This window comes from Orbicella franksi, chromosome 9 (assembly GCF_964199315.1).
Source record: "Orbicella franksi chromosome 9, jaOrbFran1.1, whole genome shotgun sequence".
Classification (NCBI taxonomy): domain Eukaryota; kingdom Metazoa; phylum Cnidaria; class Anthozoa; order Scleractinia; family Merulinidae; genus Orbicella; species Orbicella franksi.
Genome location: NC_138153.1, coordinates 5,698,424 through 5,718,719, shown reverse-complemented (window position 1 = coordinate 5,718,719; position 20,296 = coordinate 5,698,424). Strand labels below are relative to the sequence as shown.

Genomic DNA, 20,296 nt, shown 5'->3' with positions numbered 1-20,296 from the left:
GGCATCTGCCGCTCCCCTCTTTCACCCCTGCCCAGACTGAATCTTTCATTAGCAGCCAAAGTAAACATATCTCTGTCTTACATAAAGCCAATAACTTTTATCACTCAAGGTTTGAGCGGTTGTAATCGGTATACTCTTTGTTGAAAAGACAGGAGCACTGAAGGCAAATTCCTGAAAAGAGCGGTCTGTTTTCTCAGTCAGCACTTATTGAGCTTCATTCTCCTCTGTATTCTCCTCATTCTACACTAACGTTGTTCCGGGCATCTCTCTTCTCATTGGAATTTGAAGCAGAGAAGAAACAAGTTGGAATCGGATAAAAGGGTTGGACGGGGATCCCCGTGCGGCGCGTTTGGAAAAGAAAGCGGTCTGTTGTTTAGCCTAAAAAGCACGTCTTTTTTTAAGTGTTGAAAATGTATCATGGGCCTTGTATGATGAAAATAAGACCAAAGAAACAACTAAATACAGAATAGAGTCAGCGTGAAAGAAAAGGGATCTTCCCTCTTTATTCGCTCGAGCTGTACTTCGCGCCTCTGTCCAATTTCAAGGTTGGTAGACAAGCTGTGCGATAGCATCAAGGCCTGTCGTTTAAAAAAGGGTATCTCAATTATAATCAGTACTCCCGCCGTTCCAGAATAATCACCAGCTGTTTTGAATTAACGCCACTCTGCAGCAGGCCGGACCACACGGAGTTAAAACGATAAACAACGCACGACTAGACAGTAAACGGAACGCGACTTTTTCAAGAAGATGTTATCTGCTGGAAGGAAAATCGTTAAGTAGACTCAAGATCTCTTCATTCAGTCTCAAGAGTGTTGTTTTAACCTCTTCATCGTGGATTTTCAAAGTCAAATTGCCGCAAGAAACCGGACGCTACCCTGGTCGTATTCAACCTCTACCCCGTCTTAGCCCCCCTCGGGTTCGTAGCCTGTCTACAAGTCTGTCACTGGGGGAGGTGTTTCTCGTAACGCTTGAATGCGCCGCTAAAGAGTTGACAGTTTCCTCCGTTTGTTGAAACCATTAAACTTTGATTATGCGGCCCTTTTTGACCTTGCAAGCCGATCCTGATTTATTCACGATAGAAATAATTTAAAAGCTTCATTCTTCTGCTGCCTGTTTACTGGGTTCTTTCTTATCGGTAATTAATTTGATTTGATTTTACAACGAACATGAAACCCAACAAAAGACATGTAACTTTCATGATCTCAATTTTTTGATACAGTTTATCAACCTATGTATTTTTTAACCAAACAACAATGAAGCATTCTTCGTGGTCATAAAGATATGATATTGAATATGATCAGGAATGATTATTCGTGTTTACGTACTTGGGTGTTTCGATGTTGCATATCAAAAATACCCGTACAAAACAAAAAAAAAAAAACACGAGAGGAAGCTTTTAACGCACGGAACACTAAATAAATCCGCTCCATTTTCGAATGTTTGACGTGCTATTTAGTCATTTCACTTAGTGGAGAACTTGTTTACAAGTTTGTTCAACCTGCTTCCGTTGTGTGACATTCATTGTCCGCCTTAATTGTGTTAAAATTCCCCCCAGGGGAATTGTTTGATGATTGACTGGTCAACACCTTGTCAACGACACAGGAAAAGAGTGAGCAAACCTCTTATCGTTACCTGTAGTAGGTGCATTGCGATGAAGGGATATGAATCCTTGACTGCACAGCCGGCTTGGATTTGGCAATCTCTTTGTATGGACTCATATAATGGGAAGCAGGTTTAGTGCGAGGAAAAAAAAAATAGCAACAACGGGCGAACATTGAGAAGTGTGAAGTCAAGTGCCTGAAATATATACAACCGCCAAATTGGCGCACGATCTTTTCCGTACCACGCTCTGTGCTCCACGCAACATCTTTATTCACTCCGCATAGTTCACATTTTTACGTGGAAGGATTACGCGGTGTTTTGTCGGTCGTATCGGCGTCATTATTCATTTTGCTATTTAATCACCGAGCGTTCGAAATTTAGCCCCACTTAGCTGGCGAGCGTCATGGCGCGAATGCTACTGTGGCTGGTATCGCTACTCACATTTTGCAAGGCCTCGGACGTTATGAAATTTCAAGTTTTCGAAGAACTAGAAGCTGACACTTTTGTAGGAGACATTTCAGAGAGTTCCATAGTCAAAGCAATGGCCACAAATGACAATATCAAGGGAGAGCTTCGATACGAGTTCCAAGGATCACTGCAAACGTCTTTTGGTATCGACGAAAGCACTGGTGTTATACGGACTGCCGCGAAGATAGACCGTGAGAACGTGTCCCTTGGACTTGTTCGCGACACATTTCAAATCTTAGTTCAAGTCTCGAAAGGAGTTATGAAAGCGGCTATACCGACAGAGATCAAGATTCTAGACATAAATGACAACAGTCCCATTTTTAAGGAGGATATTGAGAATATTTCTGTTAAAGAATCTGCGCTAGGTGCAGAGTTGCCAATAACGGTGGCGGAAGATTCGGACATTGGTAACAATTCTGTTCAAAGTTACGAGATTGTTGACAGGAATGACGGTGGGGTGTTTGACTTAAAAGTATCGCGCCCTACTTCGGAAATATTTCAAGTCAAACTAGTCGTGTCGAAAAGGCTGGACCGCGAAATAAACGACAGCTACTATTTGGTGATCGAGGCGAGAGATGGGGGTAGCCCACCAAGGGTTGGACGCAAAGGTTTGAGTATCGCAGTTCTAGATTCGAATGATCACTTTCCCAAATTCAGCAAAGATCTCTATGTCGGCGAGGTTAGAGAGAATTCTCCTGTAGGAACGTTTTTGCTGAATGTTACTGCGACAGATAAAGACATTGGTACAAACGGTGAAGTGGTCTACTCTCTCCAAGTTCCGCCTCAATATAAAGATCTTTTCACGCTGGACGCGCGAACGGGCGAACTTCGTACAAACGCTGCGTTAGATTATGAGCTCTCGAAGGATTACCAGCTACAGGTGACGGCGAGAGACAAAGGACCGGACTCCATTCCGTCAACTGCTGTGGTAAATGTGAAGGTTAGTGTACATTGTGTACATAGAGTTTGAATCTCTTTGTAGGTGCACTCGTAAATGAAGTTAAACGCTCGACACAAAATGACGTTCTGCTGATTCTTTTGCATGGTCACAATCGAGCTAATAATTATATAATCGCGGAGAAAATGGCCTTTTTTAATTTATTGTGTGTCATTATGGTAGTTTAAAGAACCTTGCGTCCTCCTTTCATCGCCATTGTTCATTTAGTTTGACTTTTCAGGTTTGGTAAGTTTATGTTGAAATTTACACTAAAGAGTTGCATGTTATTTTAACACCAGTTGATAGATAGGCGAAAAGACTGTTGAAAGAAAAGCGAGAGAGGTTGCTTTATGATCTTTCAATACCGCAAAACGTAACAGAACTTCATCACTTCGCCTCAATTAAGTTTGGATTTTTCAAAATCCATTCTTTCTTTAATCTTTAATATGTTACAAGACTGTGAGAGCCGAAATTAATTAAACGCTCTTGTTAAAACTAGCTAGCTGTCAAAAAAATTCACTGGCGAAACTTACAACAATAAAACTCTTAATGCTCGCGTGAAATTTGACATTGCGCTCTATTCAAGTGGGAAACATTGGAAAGAATTATTGCTTTTTAAATTACAACATATTAACTTTTTTAATTCTCTTATCGTTTGGAGACAGTTCTTTGGAAGAATGAACTTTAAGGCAGTATTATATTTGTATTACAGGCGTGCGAAGTTATAGATTTTTGTTGGCTTTCTTTAACACCGTATCTTCTTTCGTTACGAAGTGATTGGTTTCCAAATGCTTCGATTCAGAAAATAATTAGTGTTGTTTTTCAACGAGAGAGGTAACATCAGTCTCTGATGAACCCTTATCGTGAAAGTCTATATTAATCCCTGCTGTGAATTCAATGATGTTGGCTTATTAGACACAATATACAGTTTTGTGCCCTCGAAGCCATGCCCTGTCTTTACGATTAAGGACTAATTCCTTGATAGATAGCATATCTATTTCAAAATGAAAGGTTAAAGAAGTCTGCAATCGCGCCATCTCTTTGTGTTAAAATTCGCGTAAGACTTTCTCTTTGTTAGCGTTCGTGGTTAGTATCTTGGTTGCTTTCTGTTTGCCAAGTTTTCAATTCGACGGGCGGCGCTCCATCATTTCTTCCTAACCTTTTGTGTTGGACACTATTGTTTCGATGGCTTTTCCACTGCGTTCTAATCCTGAATGACACCCCACTTAGGATTTGCATACACTCTAAAAAGACCCATTCAATCAGACATTTCCTATTTGCATATCATTTAAGGCAATGTAAATGCTTTCAACTTGTGAACGCATGTCATTGTGAAATATTTGTTTGGTGTTTTTCGCGTGTTAAAAGCTTCGGGAATCGGACCAGTTTCGCCTTTTAAAAGGTTTTTTTTTTAGCAAGCTTGTTAGCGCAGTTTTTAAATAGGATCAGAGAGAAGGCAGCTGCCCCGTTATCTCTCTCGTTTTGATTACAGTTTACGTGTGGGGTCCTCTTTGCATTCCAGCTAGGATTTTGTGTGTATTATAAGCGCGGCGATTGAACCGAAATCGAAAAACATCCGCGCTAAACGTGCTAACAGGAATTAATCTGAAGCCCAGTATTTCAATTTTCCAGGGTGTAATAAAAAAACTAGCGTGCTCTCCGGATGTGAGTTATTTTTCTTAATTCTACAGCTTGGGCAAGGTATGCCTTCTGTTCACTGATATCTCTGAAATGTTGACAGGCCAAAAATGTTTGTTTACGTTCGGTAAAAAAGAATGAAGTAATTTTCAAGGACTCCAGCGTTGTTTTCGGTAGACACTCAATGATGAAGTACTTGTGCTGTGCTTTTGATTGCATGGTAGCTTTTAAACGTCAAATCATTTTTGCCCTTGTGGGGCATCTCTATTGTCTGGAATCCTCCACGGTGAAACAAAAACATTTCAGTTTCATTCAAGTAAAAGTGCAGTATTTTACGATATACACCCTATATAGTGGAATCAACTGACCCCAAGAGCTGTGTTTCTTTTCACCTGTTAGATACAAAACCCTAGGTTCTTATTTGCGTGGCAGATTTTCATTGCAAGTCGATATTGGCCTCGGATTTTTATTCTAGTTTATGAAAATTTATTATTTGGAGAAGCTAAGTTTTAAAAGCCAAACACCTTGCCATTTCAAAGAGAAAGAAAAGTTCCGCAAAATCGTTCACGGTTTAGTAAAGAGCTTTCTCCTGAATAGGGTGGGCAAACATCAAAGATGAACCAGACGTGTTTATATTTCTAATGGTTGTATGTATACAACTGTGAGGCAAGAATATGTAGTGAGCTTTTCTCGGAGTGTCGAAAGTTTGTCTGGATGATCAAAGGCATAAAACCCAACTCAAAACCGGAAGTTACATTATGTGGCCGATCCATGCCCTTATTTTTGCCAGTGGCATATTTTTGTGATCGATTCCAAAGATGCTGTTGAAATCATCTTTCAGGGGGCAGCCTAAAGTTTTACGATTTAAAGGCGTCGCTCAATATATTGCCAACCAAAAACACGAGACGAACCGCCTCGCCATGTATGCCCACTGTTATTTTCGGTGCCGACTTCACAGGATGGGTGATCAAGCTATTTTAACGTTAGCAAACAACTGCTGTTACCGCTTTTGTTCCTGCAAACTTCAAGTCAAGAACGGCGGAAATCTTGAAAGATGGATTGAAAGAAAAAGAACGCTTTTTCAAGAGCTACAATTTAAATTATCTTTGGAACATACAAAAGAAGTGTACGTGTTTCGTCTTGCATATATGGTTTGAGGTTGCAGTATAGCCCATTTCCGTTTCATTATTTTGCATTTTCTTTTCTCTCCTTTTTTTTGAACATTTTTGTTTGGTGACCTAAATATCTGGAGCGTGACTTAGCTAAACAGTGAAATAAATAGAACTAGTTCTAAATTCGTAGGGTGTAAAAATGTTTCGGAAGTTTTACAAAATGGTCTGTGCATGTTACAAATCACACCAAAGCCTTAAAAACGTCTTTAGTTGTTCAAAAATGACAATGTATTGAGGGAAACCGCAATGACATTCACCATTATCAGGTGATAAATGGCCAAAGGAAATTCTGTTTCAACAATGCTAATGGCGACGCATTTATTTTAACCGCAAGCAACATTCCTGGGAATTTAACCCGAAAAAAAGGCTAAATGCGTTGTAAAATATACTCGTTTTGTGTTGTCTAATTTGTTTAGAATTTGTTTGAGGCGTGTTGAGAACAAGTTTGTCACTAAAAACAACAGCTTGCCGCAATTTTGCAAATTGATATGTGACCATGTCATGACCAAGGTGGATTCATTATTCAACGACTTCAACGGAATTGCGCGTGAATGAAGAAGGAATATGGAAAAAAAACGTGAAATAAAAGCCGTCTTGACAAGTTCAAATTGGCAAAGTTTGGGTAGTGAGCTTTTCCCCTAAAGATAGAATAAAAGAAAACACACACATCAACTAGAATAAATGACCTCTTTATAATTAATCAGTTTACGTTCGTTTATCAACAAGGGTGACGCGCGTGACGCTCCCGCGGTGACGCTCATCCTTCGCGCGGGGAACCGTTCTTGTCATCGACGTTAATCTGTTCCTCAAATTGCGTCTGTTCCGCTGGGAGGATTTCAGTGTTGTGTCTGGCGTAAGAAATTTCCGGATAAGTCCAATGTGGATTAATTGGCTAAGGGTTAAAGTTTCGATTTCATGAGAGGGCTTAAGAAATTATATACACTCAGCTTGATTTGACTATTAAACTGAGTCATGAACAAGGAAGTCAGGTCACGATTTGTCATCCAGCGCCATTAAGTTAAGCGAAGAAAACACTCAAATCGCGTACAAATATCCCCGGATATTTCTGCTCCTGGGGACAGATTTAACAGTACGCTGTAGTGCTCTTATTTTGTTTGACCGCACGAAAACACGCGACACAGAGAAAGGCTGGATTTCGGGAGAGAGCGATACAACAGCGATACAACATCTGGCTGTTAATGTCTACCAACACTAATGTAGAGCATTTTTTTTTCTGCTTTCAACAAAACTATCTTCAAGTCAAGAAAGCCAGCCTAAATAATAGCTAGCCAAGGTAGAAAACCAGAAACGAAGTAAAAAGAAACCAAAAAGGAAAAAAGATGCGCTTGGAGAAGACTGAGACGCATTACGAAAGACAAACGTTAAAAATTTGGGCTCTACTTTTGATGAAGCGTGGGACGTGGCGAGGTTTTTTTTCAGGTCGATTTTGCCGCTCCAGTAAACTACTAGTTTTTGCTCGCCTTTGAAAATAGAATATAAACTTGCGTGCGTAGTTTGGTTATCATTCGTAACCTGTATATCAGTTTCCGGAAAACTTGAGTTCTGGGATTTCCTGCTTTCTTTTAATCGGCTGATATAAGTGAGAATAAAAACTTGCTATGATTTAACCCCTTTTGGCAGTTTCCCAGGGGCTCGATCGAGTTTGACGTCACGAGACCCGCACTCAGACCTGAAAAACAAAACAAAACAAAACAAAACCGGCGTGGAAATCTTATGTTAGTTCGGTTTGTACTGACTTTCGTTGACTAAGTTAGTCAAGTTAACCCAACGTCTATTACTAAAAATCCGTCGAACTTGGTGTGGCCAGTGGACTAGGAAAACTGGCGGCAGGAAGGTGAAAAGAAAATTAAAGAAAGAAAAGAAACACAGTTCAGCGTCAAGCCAATATCAGCACTGTCTATCTATATGTTGGCTTTGTTAACCAAACCTAGAACACGACCCCAAAGTGTAGACAGACTATAAATAGAGGGAAACCTGGCAGAGTAATTGCACAAATTCAGAGGGAAGGTGTCCTATTCGTACGTTTAACCCAAATAAAATATAGAAGCAAATATTAGCGATGACAGTGATCTATCTGGAGTACAATTTTTAAAGTAGTTCAAAAACGGAACACGCGAGAAAACCAATGATAATGGTTGAGGGAGACGTGGGAGGGGAGGAGGCAGGCATGCAGAGAACGTGTTCTGTGACTGTAAGGGGATGGGGATGGGACAGTAATGACGACGGCAACGAGAGCGTCACCAAACAAAAAGTTTAATGAGCAAAACAATAGCTGTGCACGTGCGCTATAAATATTTGTCCATTTCTTTACCGTCCTCTGCAAAACAAGAACGTGAAAAGAGTAAGTTCTGCATAGTCTCGGGAACGCGAAATACGAGGGCTAATTTTTCCTCTGGACATCGCACTGCTCTTGTTTCGCGCGCTTCTTCTCGCCCTGGAACAAACGTGTACTTGTACGCGCGCTTCGTGTCAATACGTTTGTCACCAATTCCAGTTCAAATATGGGAAATTTCTTTCTGCAACACATTGATCAGGTTCCTTTCTGTAGTCAGTGAGGTTTGAAGAGAAGCCAAGGGAACATTTATCAGTATATACCTGGAGACTATTGGTTAGACAACTCATTATTTCTGTTTGGTTCGTTACGCAGTCATTCCTTCCAATAGATATTAATGGGGGTGGATTCAATGGCGACCCCAAAAACGGCTATAAAGTGATAATCCTGAGAAGTAGTCTTAACCTTTTGGTTCAGCTAAAAAACAGATGTTTTCAAATTGCTTACAGGTTCTTGATGAGAACGACAACAAGCCAGAAATAACTGTGAAGTTGCTCCCAGACGCCTTCGACAAGCAGGGCAAAATTCCCGAGGACACCATCCTCAATACTGGTGTTGCTTTGGTAACGGTGCAAGACAGAGACAGTGGACCCAATGGCCTTGTCACGGTCACTCTACAGCACCACAAGCAGGACTTCAGCTTACAGCCGATGTTCGCTGGGCAATATATCCTCATAATAGGACAACCACTGAGTCTAGACCGACATGCGCAGTACAAAATCAAAATCGTGGCTGAAGATCAAGGTAAGCCACTGTCACAAAAGAACAGCTACATATTACCTGTCAAGCTAGCCGACAGCAACAGACACGCTCCGAGGTTCACTCGGAAGGTTTACGACGTGAACATCGGTGATGACGTCACTCCAGGCGCGGTAATCGCGAGGACGACAGCGACCGACGAAGATGATGGGAGAAACTCCGAGTTGACCTACAGTGTGGAAAGCGTACGCATAGGTGATCGTAATGGCAGCGTTGAAGACCCATCTAAATGGTTTGAAATTGATAATACAGGGCAAGTGTTTGTTTGGGTGAAGTTATGGTGCGTATTCACTTCATCTTTTACGGTGAACATTGATGTTCGAGATGATGGCCGCGTACCTCGACATGGAAAAACTGTGTTGAAAGTCGTCGTTAAATGTTCGCAGCATATACATAATTTTAGCGTGGCGGAGAATAAACCTGAAGGAGTTGAAGTTGGAAGGATTTCACTCACTTCTGCAGCACCAGACAAACTGCTTCGTGTAAGATTGGCCACGAATACCACCGACTTTGCTCTAGACGAAAAGAAGGGGATATTAACAACTACAAGAATGTTGGATCGAGAGGCGAACAGTTCTTACTCGTTGACTGCTGTTTTATCAGATGGAAGCGTGGAAATGGATATTATTTTGAACGTTGCGGTGGGTGACATGAACGATAACTCGCCCGTTTTTGTTGGAATGGTAGGTAGTCATAACATGACTCTGTCAAACGCTGTTTTCATTGGAGAAACAATCTTGAAACTACAGGCGATCGACAGAGATTCCGGATCAAACGGCCTTGTGAAATACTCCATCGTAAGTGGGAACAACCGTCGAGTATTCCACATGAACGAACGCAACGGGAAAATTTCACTCAGAAAGGTACTGAACGAAAAAGCTTACACTTTGACAATCAGAGCTGCGGACTCGGGTTTCATCAAAAAGGAGGCTTTTCTACGTTTGATAATCTCGGTCAAATTCATTACTCCCGCACCTCCGCCCTCCGGTCTCCCAGGGGACATTCCAGCTACAACGAAAGTGGACAATGGTGTGGTGGAAACCCGAAAGGGGAATGGGGGTTTCTTTTCGGACATAAAGATGATCATAGTGGTTGGAGCGTGCGTCGGCTTCTTGCTGTTAAGTGTTTGCCTGATAGCAGTTTTCTGCTTGAAGTTCAGGCGTAGAAATAACAAAGAAGAAGACAAACGCGGTAGCTATCATGAGCCAGACATAAGTCGGGAAGATGCCCTGAAGGCGTCTAAGAAAATGTTCCACCAAGCGACTTCTAACCCGCGCCAAGCGGCCGAGGCCTTTGTCTTCACCTCCCGTAAACAACCGATCGATGCATCTCCGAACCCGATCAAAAAGATGCACCCGACGATGACATATCAAGCTCCGCCGGGGACAGGATCCCCCACGGGTAATTCGCGACCGGATATGTATTACCCGTTTGAGCAGGCAATGGTCGAGTATCACAGTAGTGAAGATGATCTAGATAGCGGGCGTGGCTGGAGTTCCCACGGGTCCAGCCCGTATTGCGCTCACAGCCCCCCATCCAAAAGGAGAGAGGACGATTGGCGACCCCGAAATCACGTGAAATATCCAGCTCCTCAGTACCGAGCTCGCAGCCCTGGTATGCCACCTCCCCCGCCCCCGTACGAAGACGTACAGAGACGAAAAGCGTCAGTGACAATTTCTGGAGTCACGCATTCCACCACAGACTTATAATAACTACAGAATGAGATTATCGGCAGATAGACTGAACTATATTCATGCAGAGTAAATCATTAAGTTAAATGGACGCTTCATGAAAGCGCTTTGTTACACGAGAGCACAAATCATCGTTTTCTCTTTTTCTCATATAACAAAGAATATCATAATACTGTTCTTTGGAGACGAACAAGGAAACAGAAGAATTTGTCCTGGGCAATCTCTACCTAGTCAACTCCAAGGCCTTCTTTTCGCCTTCTTTCCAGGAAGACATTTTTAACTGCAACCACAAAAACCATCACCTTCCTCTGCATCTAACTTGTAGACTCCATTTAACAAGGCCCATTTAAATTACTTGTCATTGTGTGTGAGGCTAACCTCTGACTAAATGTTCTTCATACATTTTCCACACAAGAACGTTGATTGTGGTACCTAAGTCTCCCCTCACCCCTCCCCACTGGACGGTGTTGTGCTTTCGCTCAAAGTTGTACATGTACGTTTTTGTTCAAGTTCAGATTAATTTAACGACTAAATAGATGAATATTTACATTTACATTTTGTACAAGAGTAGAATATTTACTGTATAGTGAGAGCGGGCTGATTGTAGAGACTAATAGAGGAATGACATTTCCAGAAATTTAGTAATTTAAAATTTAAAGTTGTAATGAAATTATTTATCCTGCCTATGACTGTAATCAAATTTTGCTGATTGTAGGGAATGGAGGGGTTATAAGACGCTGATTTTATACATTATTATAACGAATGAATACCAAGAGTTCATTTTTTAGGATAGGTATTTTGAATTGATTTTTTTATATTCATGGCAGAACGTAAATTGAGTAACAGGAATAAAAGGCACAAGATGCATGTTGAAAACGGTTATCATTTAACTGTTGCCAGGGATCTGGGCGCGGTATCCCATATATGGGGTGTGGATAGGTTGAGTCTGCCGTTGCCTGTGAACAGGCTCCCGGCGAGGACGGAAACTGAAGAATTCGGAGAGCGAAGCGATCGGGGCGGGGCGTACGCCGAATTCTTTTTTTCGCGCTCGTCGGGAGTCTGTTCGCAGGCTAAGTCTGCCGCAAAGAACATGGGGGATGTTCGCACAAACTCTTCCATCCTTATCAAACCCAGTTTCACATGAAACGTTTCCAGTAAGCCTCATTCTCGTACCCGGAGTCTTCATTTCTCCTGACTGGCGGTCGGGATGCGAGCGACCGTCCGAAACTATCGCCAGTACGTACTGCTTAATTGCGCATGTCAAGCTTGTCAAAAGCGTGGCTTTGTGGAGGCCCTCGGTGTTTCACCTCCGTTCAGTTCCATTGTTTTTAAGAACAATCGAAAACGATCCTGTAACGGAACTTGCCAGGGTGGCTTGTTTCGTCAAGTTGTACAGAAAGGAGTAAGCAAATAAAAAAAATACAGAGAAGAGACTCGAAACTGTAATAGGAAATCAATTTGTTGAGATCTCAAGAAACCAGTTCAAGGGTGTACAGAAAAGTTTGGATTCTTTACAGCCGACCGGCTTGTCACGCAATCTTCCTTTCCAGGTTGTTCAAACGGTGGATTATGCTATCAATCAGATAAATCACTATCCGGTGCACGGTATAATATGCGTTTTATCCGCTGCATAGCAGATTTATTCTTTTTCAAGCAGATAGTGTTGGCCGTGCCAGTTTCAACGACCGGGCGTGCAGGAAAAAAAAGTGACTGTCATTTTGCTGAGAAAAACGTGACATAAAGATGGGAATGAGCGGGTGCATTAACGGAGTGAGGCTACGTTATCATAGTGCTGTAAATGTTACGATATGCCAAGAATACTGTTTACACACTGGGCTTGGGATAATATCACGTTCAACTGAACTAGCTAGTAGCAGAGACCAAAAGATGGAAATTCAGTCTGGTTTATTTCCTCGCTGAGCAGTTACTACCACATTGTCCTGGCTACCATTACCTCATGATACATAGAAATTAAACAAATATTACATCGGAAAATTAGAAACCGTATGTACAAGAGAATTTACCGTCTGAAGATATGTTACAATTTTGTCAAGGTTCTCCGAGTGTTCCTGTTCCAAGGTCTAGTCTGGCTTTCTTTCTTATTTTAGCCATTCGTTTATTATGCTCTAAATGTCTATATTACTGTTAGAGAATGCATACTGCTGGAGAAGAACCTGAAGATGGTGTGTACAAAACATTTCCTCTCTGAGTAGTGTCGCAGTTTTACACGGGCGTTCCATTCAGAGGCCCTTTCGACAGTCAATTGTCAAGTGCTCGTACATGACGCACTTAGTGAACTCTTGAACTTCTTTCCCAGCCAGGTTGCGGTGCGATCACGGGATTAGCCGCTGGAGGTTCGCTCGCCGGCGCATCTGCTAAGGGTTGCTGCTGTTCATATGCTAGTGGCGGTGGAAAAAAATTACTCTGTTCGCTTGGTGGTAGTTTATCGTTTTGAAGCCCCGGCCCCTGATTTTCATTTTGGAGGGCGTTAATCAAGGAAGCATCGCTAAGACCAGTTTCCATACCAGGTTGATTTCCTCCTAAACCGGGTAATAAACCGGCTTCATTACCAAGTTCGTCGTTTTGAAATGCACCCATAGGTGGCATTCCCGGTGGCATGGCCGGTGGCATGGCTGCTGTCATGGGCGCCATTGGTGGCTGCATGAAAGACGCTTGAGGTGCCTGTGGCTGCGGTTGGTATGCCAGCGGTTGCTGGGCCATAGGAGGTCCATAGGCTCCTTGGGCCGGGATCGCTGGTGCTGCCGGAGGCATTGCTGCGAGAAAACAAAAAGTACAGTCTGTTTCTTTTGACCAATTTCAATACAACATTGGGGAATGGAACCTTTACTTCTTGAACAATGGACACATATATGGACGAACAGACGATGAAAGGTAGTTGCACTAAGAAAGGACATCAGTTGCGTTTTCTCTCGGCTGACACCAGTTCACCGTAGCTTGGGTTGGCTCAGCCTGTTCTAGGCTCTGGGTTGGCGAGGGCGTACGAAAGGGGACCAAGGCGAGTGCAAGAACGAGTGGAATCTGGGAAGAAAGTGACCCCTTCTCGCCCCAATTTCCTCGCCTTTTCAGTTTCCACTCGTGCTTCGCATTGACTTCCCACTTCTAACCAAACGAATAGAACAGGCTAGGTTGGGCTCGGTAAAGGCAACGGAAGTTGCTGTGACGTCTTACTAGCCCTCCCGCGATGCCATACGTTCAATTCTATTTTAGAGACAAAAGCTTTTAATTCTCCAAATCTGATTTTCCTTACCTGGAGGAGGTGCGGCCGCTGTAGAAGAAGCAGGATCACATAGAACCAAAGAGAGCAACGTTTAAAAGATGTTGATAATTGAAAATAGATAGAAAATTGTTAGCTCGTTAGTTAGATAGGAAAACAAACGCAATGTTCCTTACTACCGGGTCAGAGCGCGGAACGTGACACAAACGCTTAGCGCCTCACGTTCTACCTCACCAAACTACCTGTTCTGCGGGCTTATCATGTCAAGAGCGTTCTATATGGCAGTACATAAAGACATATGGTTAATGTGAAGCCCGCAGTACGCTCTCGACTTTCCTGATTCTCGCAGTTTGTGAAACTTTTGTCTATATGAGCCTGGTACATGCCCTTGCCCACCCTGAGTCTCTTCGTAGGGGATAGAGCGCATGCTCGGTGTCAGAGAGTTCCTGGGTTTGAATCCCGTTGGGGAATCAAATTTTTTTTTTTCCTGGTTATTCACACGCTCGTGTGTAAATAAACATTATCTTTCTATTAAAGGAGCCCAGTCACGGTTTGCGCATATTGAAAAGTTTAGCCTCAATTTTTCAAATTCGTCGTTTGTAATCTGTGTCAGTCATCTCCATCCCTAGCCATCCTTGTTCCTTTATGGTTTATAATTATCTCTTTGGTGTTTTCTATCCTATTAAACTGTTATTTTCAGGTTTCCTACCATTTAAAGGTAATTTTGTATGTGGCCAAAATAACTCAAAATACAGTGACTGAGCTCGTTTAAGTTGTTGGCGGAAAATTCCCCATTTTGTCTCTCACCAACCCCACCATTCTCAACAGAAACAGTTTGTTTTCTCCACACTGCACGCTGTAGATCGGAAAGAGGCGAGACCAAGATAGGTCAGTTTGTCAAACGTACCTGATGGATCCTTAATACATGTTGGTCTGTTGACGGCGATGGCGTCTTTGCATTTGGGCATCACGCATGGAACGTACTGAACCTTGCATGTTTGACCGACAGGACACTTGAATTGCTGATAAAACACCAAAAAGGAAGAAAACGAGATTAGTGTTATTTTGTCTTCCCCATTTCTTAGAAAATAGTTTTTGTGAGAGCGAACCGGGAATTACTTTCACCGGAAGTCACACGCGAGGATTGATTTACACATTGATTGATTGACATAAGTCACACGCGAGGATTGATTGACATATTGAAATTTAGAGTTGCAAATAAAAGTTCCCGGATTTTGCGGAAGAGCGCTTGCGCCATGGAAAATTTGTTGTGTTGTTGTTTTGTTGTGGTTTTCTCGGGGAAATTTTGTCAATTGAAACTCGGGAGTTTTGGATTGTCAACCGCGAACTGAAATACAGGAACTTATGGAGAAACAATCAGACAGCCTTTTAAAGGAACGGAATGCAGATATATCAGATAATGAGATGCAGGTGGTTGTAAATTTGCAGCGTCTCAATCAATAAGCCATTTCCAAGTTGCTCTTACCTCTGTTTCAAAACGAGTCTCCGTTCACAAGCTTTCATATTAAAGCTAGTTTTTCTAGCATGTTCATTGTCTTGCAAATCAAACTCATTTCCATATGAAAGATAATGAAAGGTTGTGCACCAGGACTCGTTTTGAACAGAGGTAAAAAGTAACTCGGAAATCGCTTATTGCAAAAAATCGGGTTTTAATAGAAATCGCTTTCAAATAATATCCTTGGCACGTAGCTTAACTTAACATACCTTGCACGGGTCTGGATCTCGCACTGAAAGAAAAGAAGAGATACAAGGTTAAGATTTTTAAAAGGGCCATCTCACCACACAACATGAAAGTTTAGAATCATTGTTGGTGACATCAAAATTGTTGTGACAAGGTAAAAAGGAAAAAGCTAGAGAATAACCTGCGACAAGATCATGGTCTCTTGCCTGCAATGGATAAGCTTTCTGTCCAGGGAAGGTATATCTTCACTCCTTGCCCCTTTATCGTAGATAAACCTTAGCCCTGCATGCAAGTGAGCCCTGCGGCCGATCCCTTACGCTGAATCCTGAGGCTTTAAACTAACTTTCAATTCCTTTATTAAAGGAGCTCAGTCACGGTTTCCGCATATTGAAAAGTTTAGCCTCAATTTTTCAAATTCGTCGTTTGTAATCCGTGTTAATCTTCTCCATCCTTAGCCATCCTTGTTCCTTTATGGTTTATCATTAAGTCTTTGGTGTTTTTCTATCTTATTAAACTGTTATTTTCAGATTTCCTACCATTTAAAGGTAATTTTGTACGTGGCCAAAATAATTCAAAATACCGTGACTGAGCTCTTTAACAATTTAAGCGAAAGCATTTCACTCCTAAGTGGGAAACTCTCATTAACGGAAGGCGTCAACCTTGCCCTGTAGCGTTCTTCGTAAATAGGCCATTTCCGAGTTACCTTGTGTCTCTGTTTCAAAACGAACCTTTTATATGAAAATGAGTGTGATTTGCATGAAAATGAACCAGTAGGCGGAACGCATTTTCATATGAATGGTTTGGCATGAAGACTCGTTTTGACACCCAGGCAAAAGGCAACTCGGAAGTGGCCGAGAAGAATAGTGCTTACTTGTAGGTGTGCACACCATGCCTCCACAGTAGTTCCTACAGCACTTCCGGTCAGCGTCACAGTGACTGTCTTCCGAACACTCAGACTCAGTACATTTGGGGTTAGCGTCATCTGGCAGCACATATGCCACGCCCCAAAAATTCAGCCGAGGGTCTTTTATTTTAAAGTTGGCCTCAGGCTTAACACACAAACCAGTCCTCGAGAGGTATCCTGTGGGAGAAAAGAACTTCTAGAGTTATAAAACCAGTCGCGTTGCTAAGCAACAAACGGTATTACTATAACAATAAGTTGTCGTGGGTGATCCGGTGAAGCTCTTGCTATGATCAGGGTAGATGTGCGTGTTTCCGAGGACTTGAGCCTTAGTTGTCAGTGGACTGCAACGATGTCTCATTAGGAGAAGGAAAGCTTATTCTACGCTTCTTGGACTTATATAGTAGGTTAATCACCTGAGTTCAAGCCCTTGCAGAGATCATCTTTGTATATTCGGCTTGGACAAGACGCTCTTTTCTTACAGTGTCTTTCCCCCACCAGGAGTATTAATAGATACTAGTGAGCCGTTACGGCGACCTTGCAGAATGCTGAACTAGCATCTTATTCGGGGATGGAAAAACCTATTCTCAAAGTCGCCTCCTTTACCGAAACAGTTCGTGTGAGCAACGTGACCCGAATGCCATCCTTAATACTACACACTTTCACATACGGTAATTCTTACCTCTTTTAATTCTCTTTATGGATCCTGCATGGAAATAAAAAAAAGCAAACAAGTAAGTTAGAGCAGTTTGAGACGTTGCACATTTGCTGCGAGATAATGGTTTTGACAAGTCTCTGAATTGTTTCCTGTAAATTAAATCTACAACCTCCTTAATTACTTAATCAACAATTCAAGCGAAATTACTAAATTCTTTAAACCCTACGACAATTCTGGCCTCGGACAATGTTTAATGTTAAAAGTGGCGTGCAAATTTTTGTGCGCGGAGGCGAGGACCCGTGGTATAAATGCCGCGCGTGCATATGCATAAACCAGTCATGGGACAAAGTTACAACCTTTCATCCACATAATCATTATAACAAATCAGTAGTGGGCTCTCAGCTTTCTTCTGTTGGAAATACGCGAATCTGATTGGTTCCCTCGTTGTTTTCTATTCGGTGATAGACAAAGATCGCGCTCGCCTTGACTGCTCTTGAAACTGAAAAGTATTCTAACTTATAGGTTAAAAATTCACAAAATTGTCGGCTTTGTGTTCTAATCTTTAGAGTGTCTACCAAAACAATTAGACTACTTGCCCTCGTTTTCTGTGAGCAAATTGTCAACTCCGGCTACGTCTCTTTGACTATTCGCTCATAGAAAACGAGGACAAGTAACCTGATTGTAAAATAGATCTCCAAATAAACGAATTGAAACTGTGCTTACCTGACTGGCATAACATAGCATATCCAGCCAAGAGTAAAACTACAAATGCCCTCATCCTTCACCTCATCCAGGGATTCGTTTCCTAATAAGGGAGGAAAACTAACAAATAAAACCACAAATGGAAAAACGTAGTGCGCATTGTTTACTGGCGTGATCGCCCTGGCTATATAGAACTGACAGCGATGCTCGTTGTATCTTTAGGAGGTTAAGGATGTTGTTTGGCTACCACTTAAGATGTGTAGCATAAAATCCCACTTTGTTATAGTTACAGTTGCTAAGACATGGCATTTATTTAGTTAAGGGGCTCACAATCCACTAGAAATACAAAGAATCCGTTAGAATTCTGTACAAATAGGTGTTCGTTGGAATCTTCTTGGTATAACTCTTCCTGCCGGCAAACCTGAACCACACCCGTAGAGGTAGAATCTAGAAATTTTAACGGTTCGTTGTATGATTTCCGACTTGCATCCGTGTCATTCCGCTGACCATATGGCGGCCGGATCGGAGCCCGGGCTTCTTCCCACCCCTTTCCCTTCAACCCACCTCTCACCTCTGTCACGTGAGGAAAATAGTTCTTTTAATGGCCTGCGAAGCTGAGTAATTATTTGCGAAGATACAGTACCGGTCGCAAGATCAAATTTAAGATGTTCATATTTGATTTCTGACATTTTGCTAACTAGTTAGCTCGTGTGGCTCTATTTAATTATTATGCCAAGTGATGAAATCTACCGGCCGAGGGAGATTAAACCCGGGAAGCGCATTTAGCCTTCCTTGATTGACATGTGCTAAACTCAACATTTACTGGTGTATGCTTCTGTTAAACATTTTGGATTGTTGCCTGCGAGAGAGAGCTTTCTGGCAAAAACGTGTGCAAAGACTGACAAACAGTAAGCAAGAAATGTTTCTCGCTTTTTCCGTTGCTTTTTCACAACTTCATTCCTGTTATCTGCCTGACGTACATTTCAGACTACAACTTAAGATAGAAAGCCTCGCCTGAGGTCTTCAAAGACTTCATATTGTATGTTTCGAGAGTGTTACGCTCTGCGAGTCCGTGATTGTTCTGTTTATTTCTATATTTATTCTGTCGCGATCACTGGGCACCCGTTTGTTTCAACGGCAGGTTGTTGATACTTTCGCACACAAGTAGATTTTAAATATTCTCCAGGCGGCTAAGTAAATCAAAAGTACTTCAATTAGAAATATTCTACTATGGGGGAAATACCGTATATCTGTCGACAACAGAGGTGTAGAGCGATTTTTGTTTTTAAAAAAGCACACTGGTAAAAACGTAAAATGACCCAAAGTAAACGAGTTATATTTCCCTTGTGCAGGCCATGTCCAAGTGTCGAGAACTTAACAACAAAATATCGACAATTCTTTGAGACTTTGAGACTGAAGTTTAAGCATCCAATTACGTCTTTACCATATTGCAGATCTTACAGCAAAAGGGTGAAACACTCCGGTAGAACGTAAGGATAAATGGCAATATTAATTTGATTCCGTCGAAACTGCCCCCAATGTTTTCCAGTTATCTCGATCTCTCAGCGACGAAGCAAGCGAAATAACCTGACGAATGTTTCGCAAGAATCAAATTCAGACCCAGTAGAAAATATCTCTTAAAATTATTTAACTTACCTTTGTTAGGGCAACTTGAAATTTTCAATATTTTTTCGTCTCCTTTCCTTCGCGCATAACTAATTCTCAGGTATTACCTCATTTCCTGAGTATGAAGGAATGAAGGAATCGACACCATAAACCGCTGACCAGGTGAATCGTCATTTAGCACAAAATGGAGCGTGATTTGATATGTTTTAGCCGTGCGATATTCAGTTTTCTGCGAGGACAGCAAAAACATGAAGTTCCTAATTTTAATGCCTTATATAAGTTGATTCGGCCAGAGTAGACCTTTTCGCAAATATCCGGATATTTTTGGGGATATTTAGAAGTTTTCGAGATATTTAGAAAAAAATGGTGTTTTGAGGATTATTCACAGCTTTTTTTGGCCCTGTGTTTTCTTCGCCGTTTTCTTGAAGCATTACTCAATTCTATGCTAGACTGAACAATTTAGTTCAGCGATTTTCCACTTGGAAAATGTATGTCACTGAACGCGCTAAAGTAGCAATTTTGGAAACTGGCGGATACTGGTAACATCGGAGCGCCTGAAACTTCTTCCTGAACTCCTACTACTGCAAGAAAATTTAGAAAATTTTGGCCTAAGTGATTCAAAATCGATTAATTTTTAAAACAAACAAAAACTTTTGGATATTTAGGGGATTTTTCCAGATATTTAGAAAACTGTTTCTGATATTTAGAAAATTGTTTGAGAATTTCCGGAGAGATAATTAAATAGGCGATTTTATGTGATATTTGTGTAAAAGGCTTAGGCCAAATTTAAAAGTCTGCACATTGTGAAGTATGGCGTTTCCGTGGTCTATAATAAATCTTAAAGACTTCTGG

The 20,296-nt window shown here is 41.7% G+C and overlaps 2 protein-coding genes across 2 annotated transcripts; one reads left to right on the top strand and one right to left on the bottom strand.

Annotated features, from left to right (window-relative positions):
* The first annotated feature begins 1,504 nt into the window (after positions 1-1,504).
* On the top strand, positions 1,505-11,496 carry LOC145497573 (protocadherin-11 X-linked-like). The gene is made up of 2 exons (XM_081477391.1): positions 1,505-3,010; positions 8,620-11,496. Exons 1-2 carry the CDS (start codon positions 2,006-2,008, stop codon positions 10,636-10,638), a joined length of 3,024 nt encoding a protein of 1,007 aa, XP_081333517.1. The 5' UTR covers positions 1,505-2,005; the 3' UTR covers positions 10,639-11,496.
* An 85-nt stretch (positions 11,497-11,581) lies between these two features.
* LOC145497575 (uncharacterized) lies at positions 11,582-19,617 on the bottom strand. Its single transcript, XM_081477392.1, has 8 exons — positions 19,475-19,617; positions 17,840-17,921; positions 17,141-17,164; positions 16,429-16,638; positions 15,581-15,603; positions 14,763-14,877; positions 13,889-13,906; positions 11,582-13,394 (listed from the first exon to the last, which is right to left on the bottom strand). Exons 2-8 carry the CDS (start codon positions 17,892-17,894, stop codon positions 12,910-12,912), a joined length of 930 nt encoding a protein of 309 aa, XP_081333518.1. The 5' UTR covers positions 17,895-17,921; positions 19,475-19,617; the 3' UTR covers positions 11,582-12,909.
* Between the last annotated feature and the right edge of the window lie 679 nt (positions 19,618-20,296).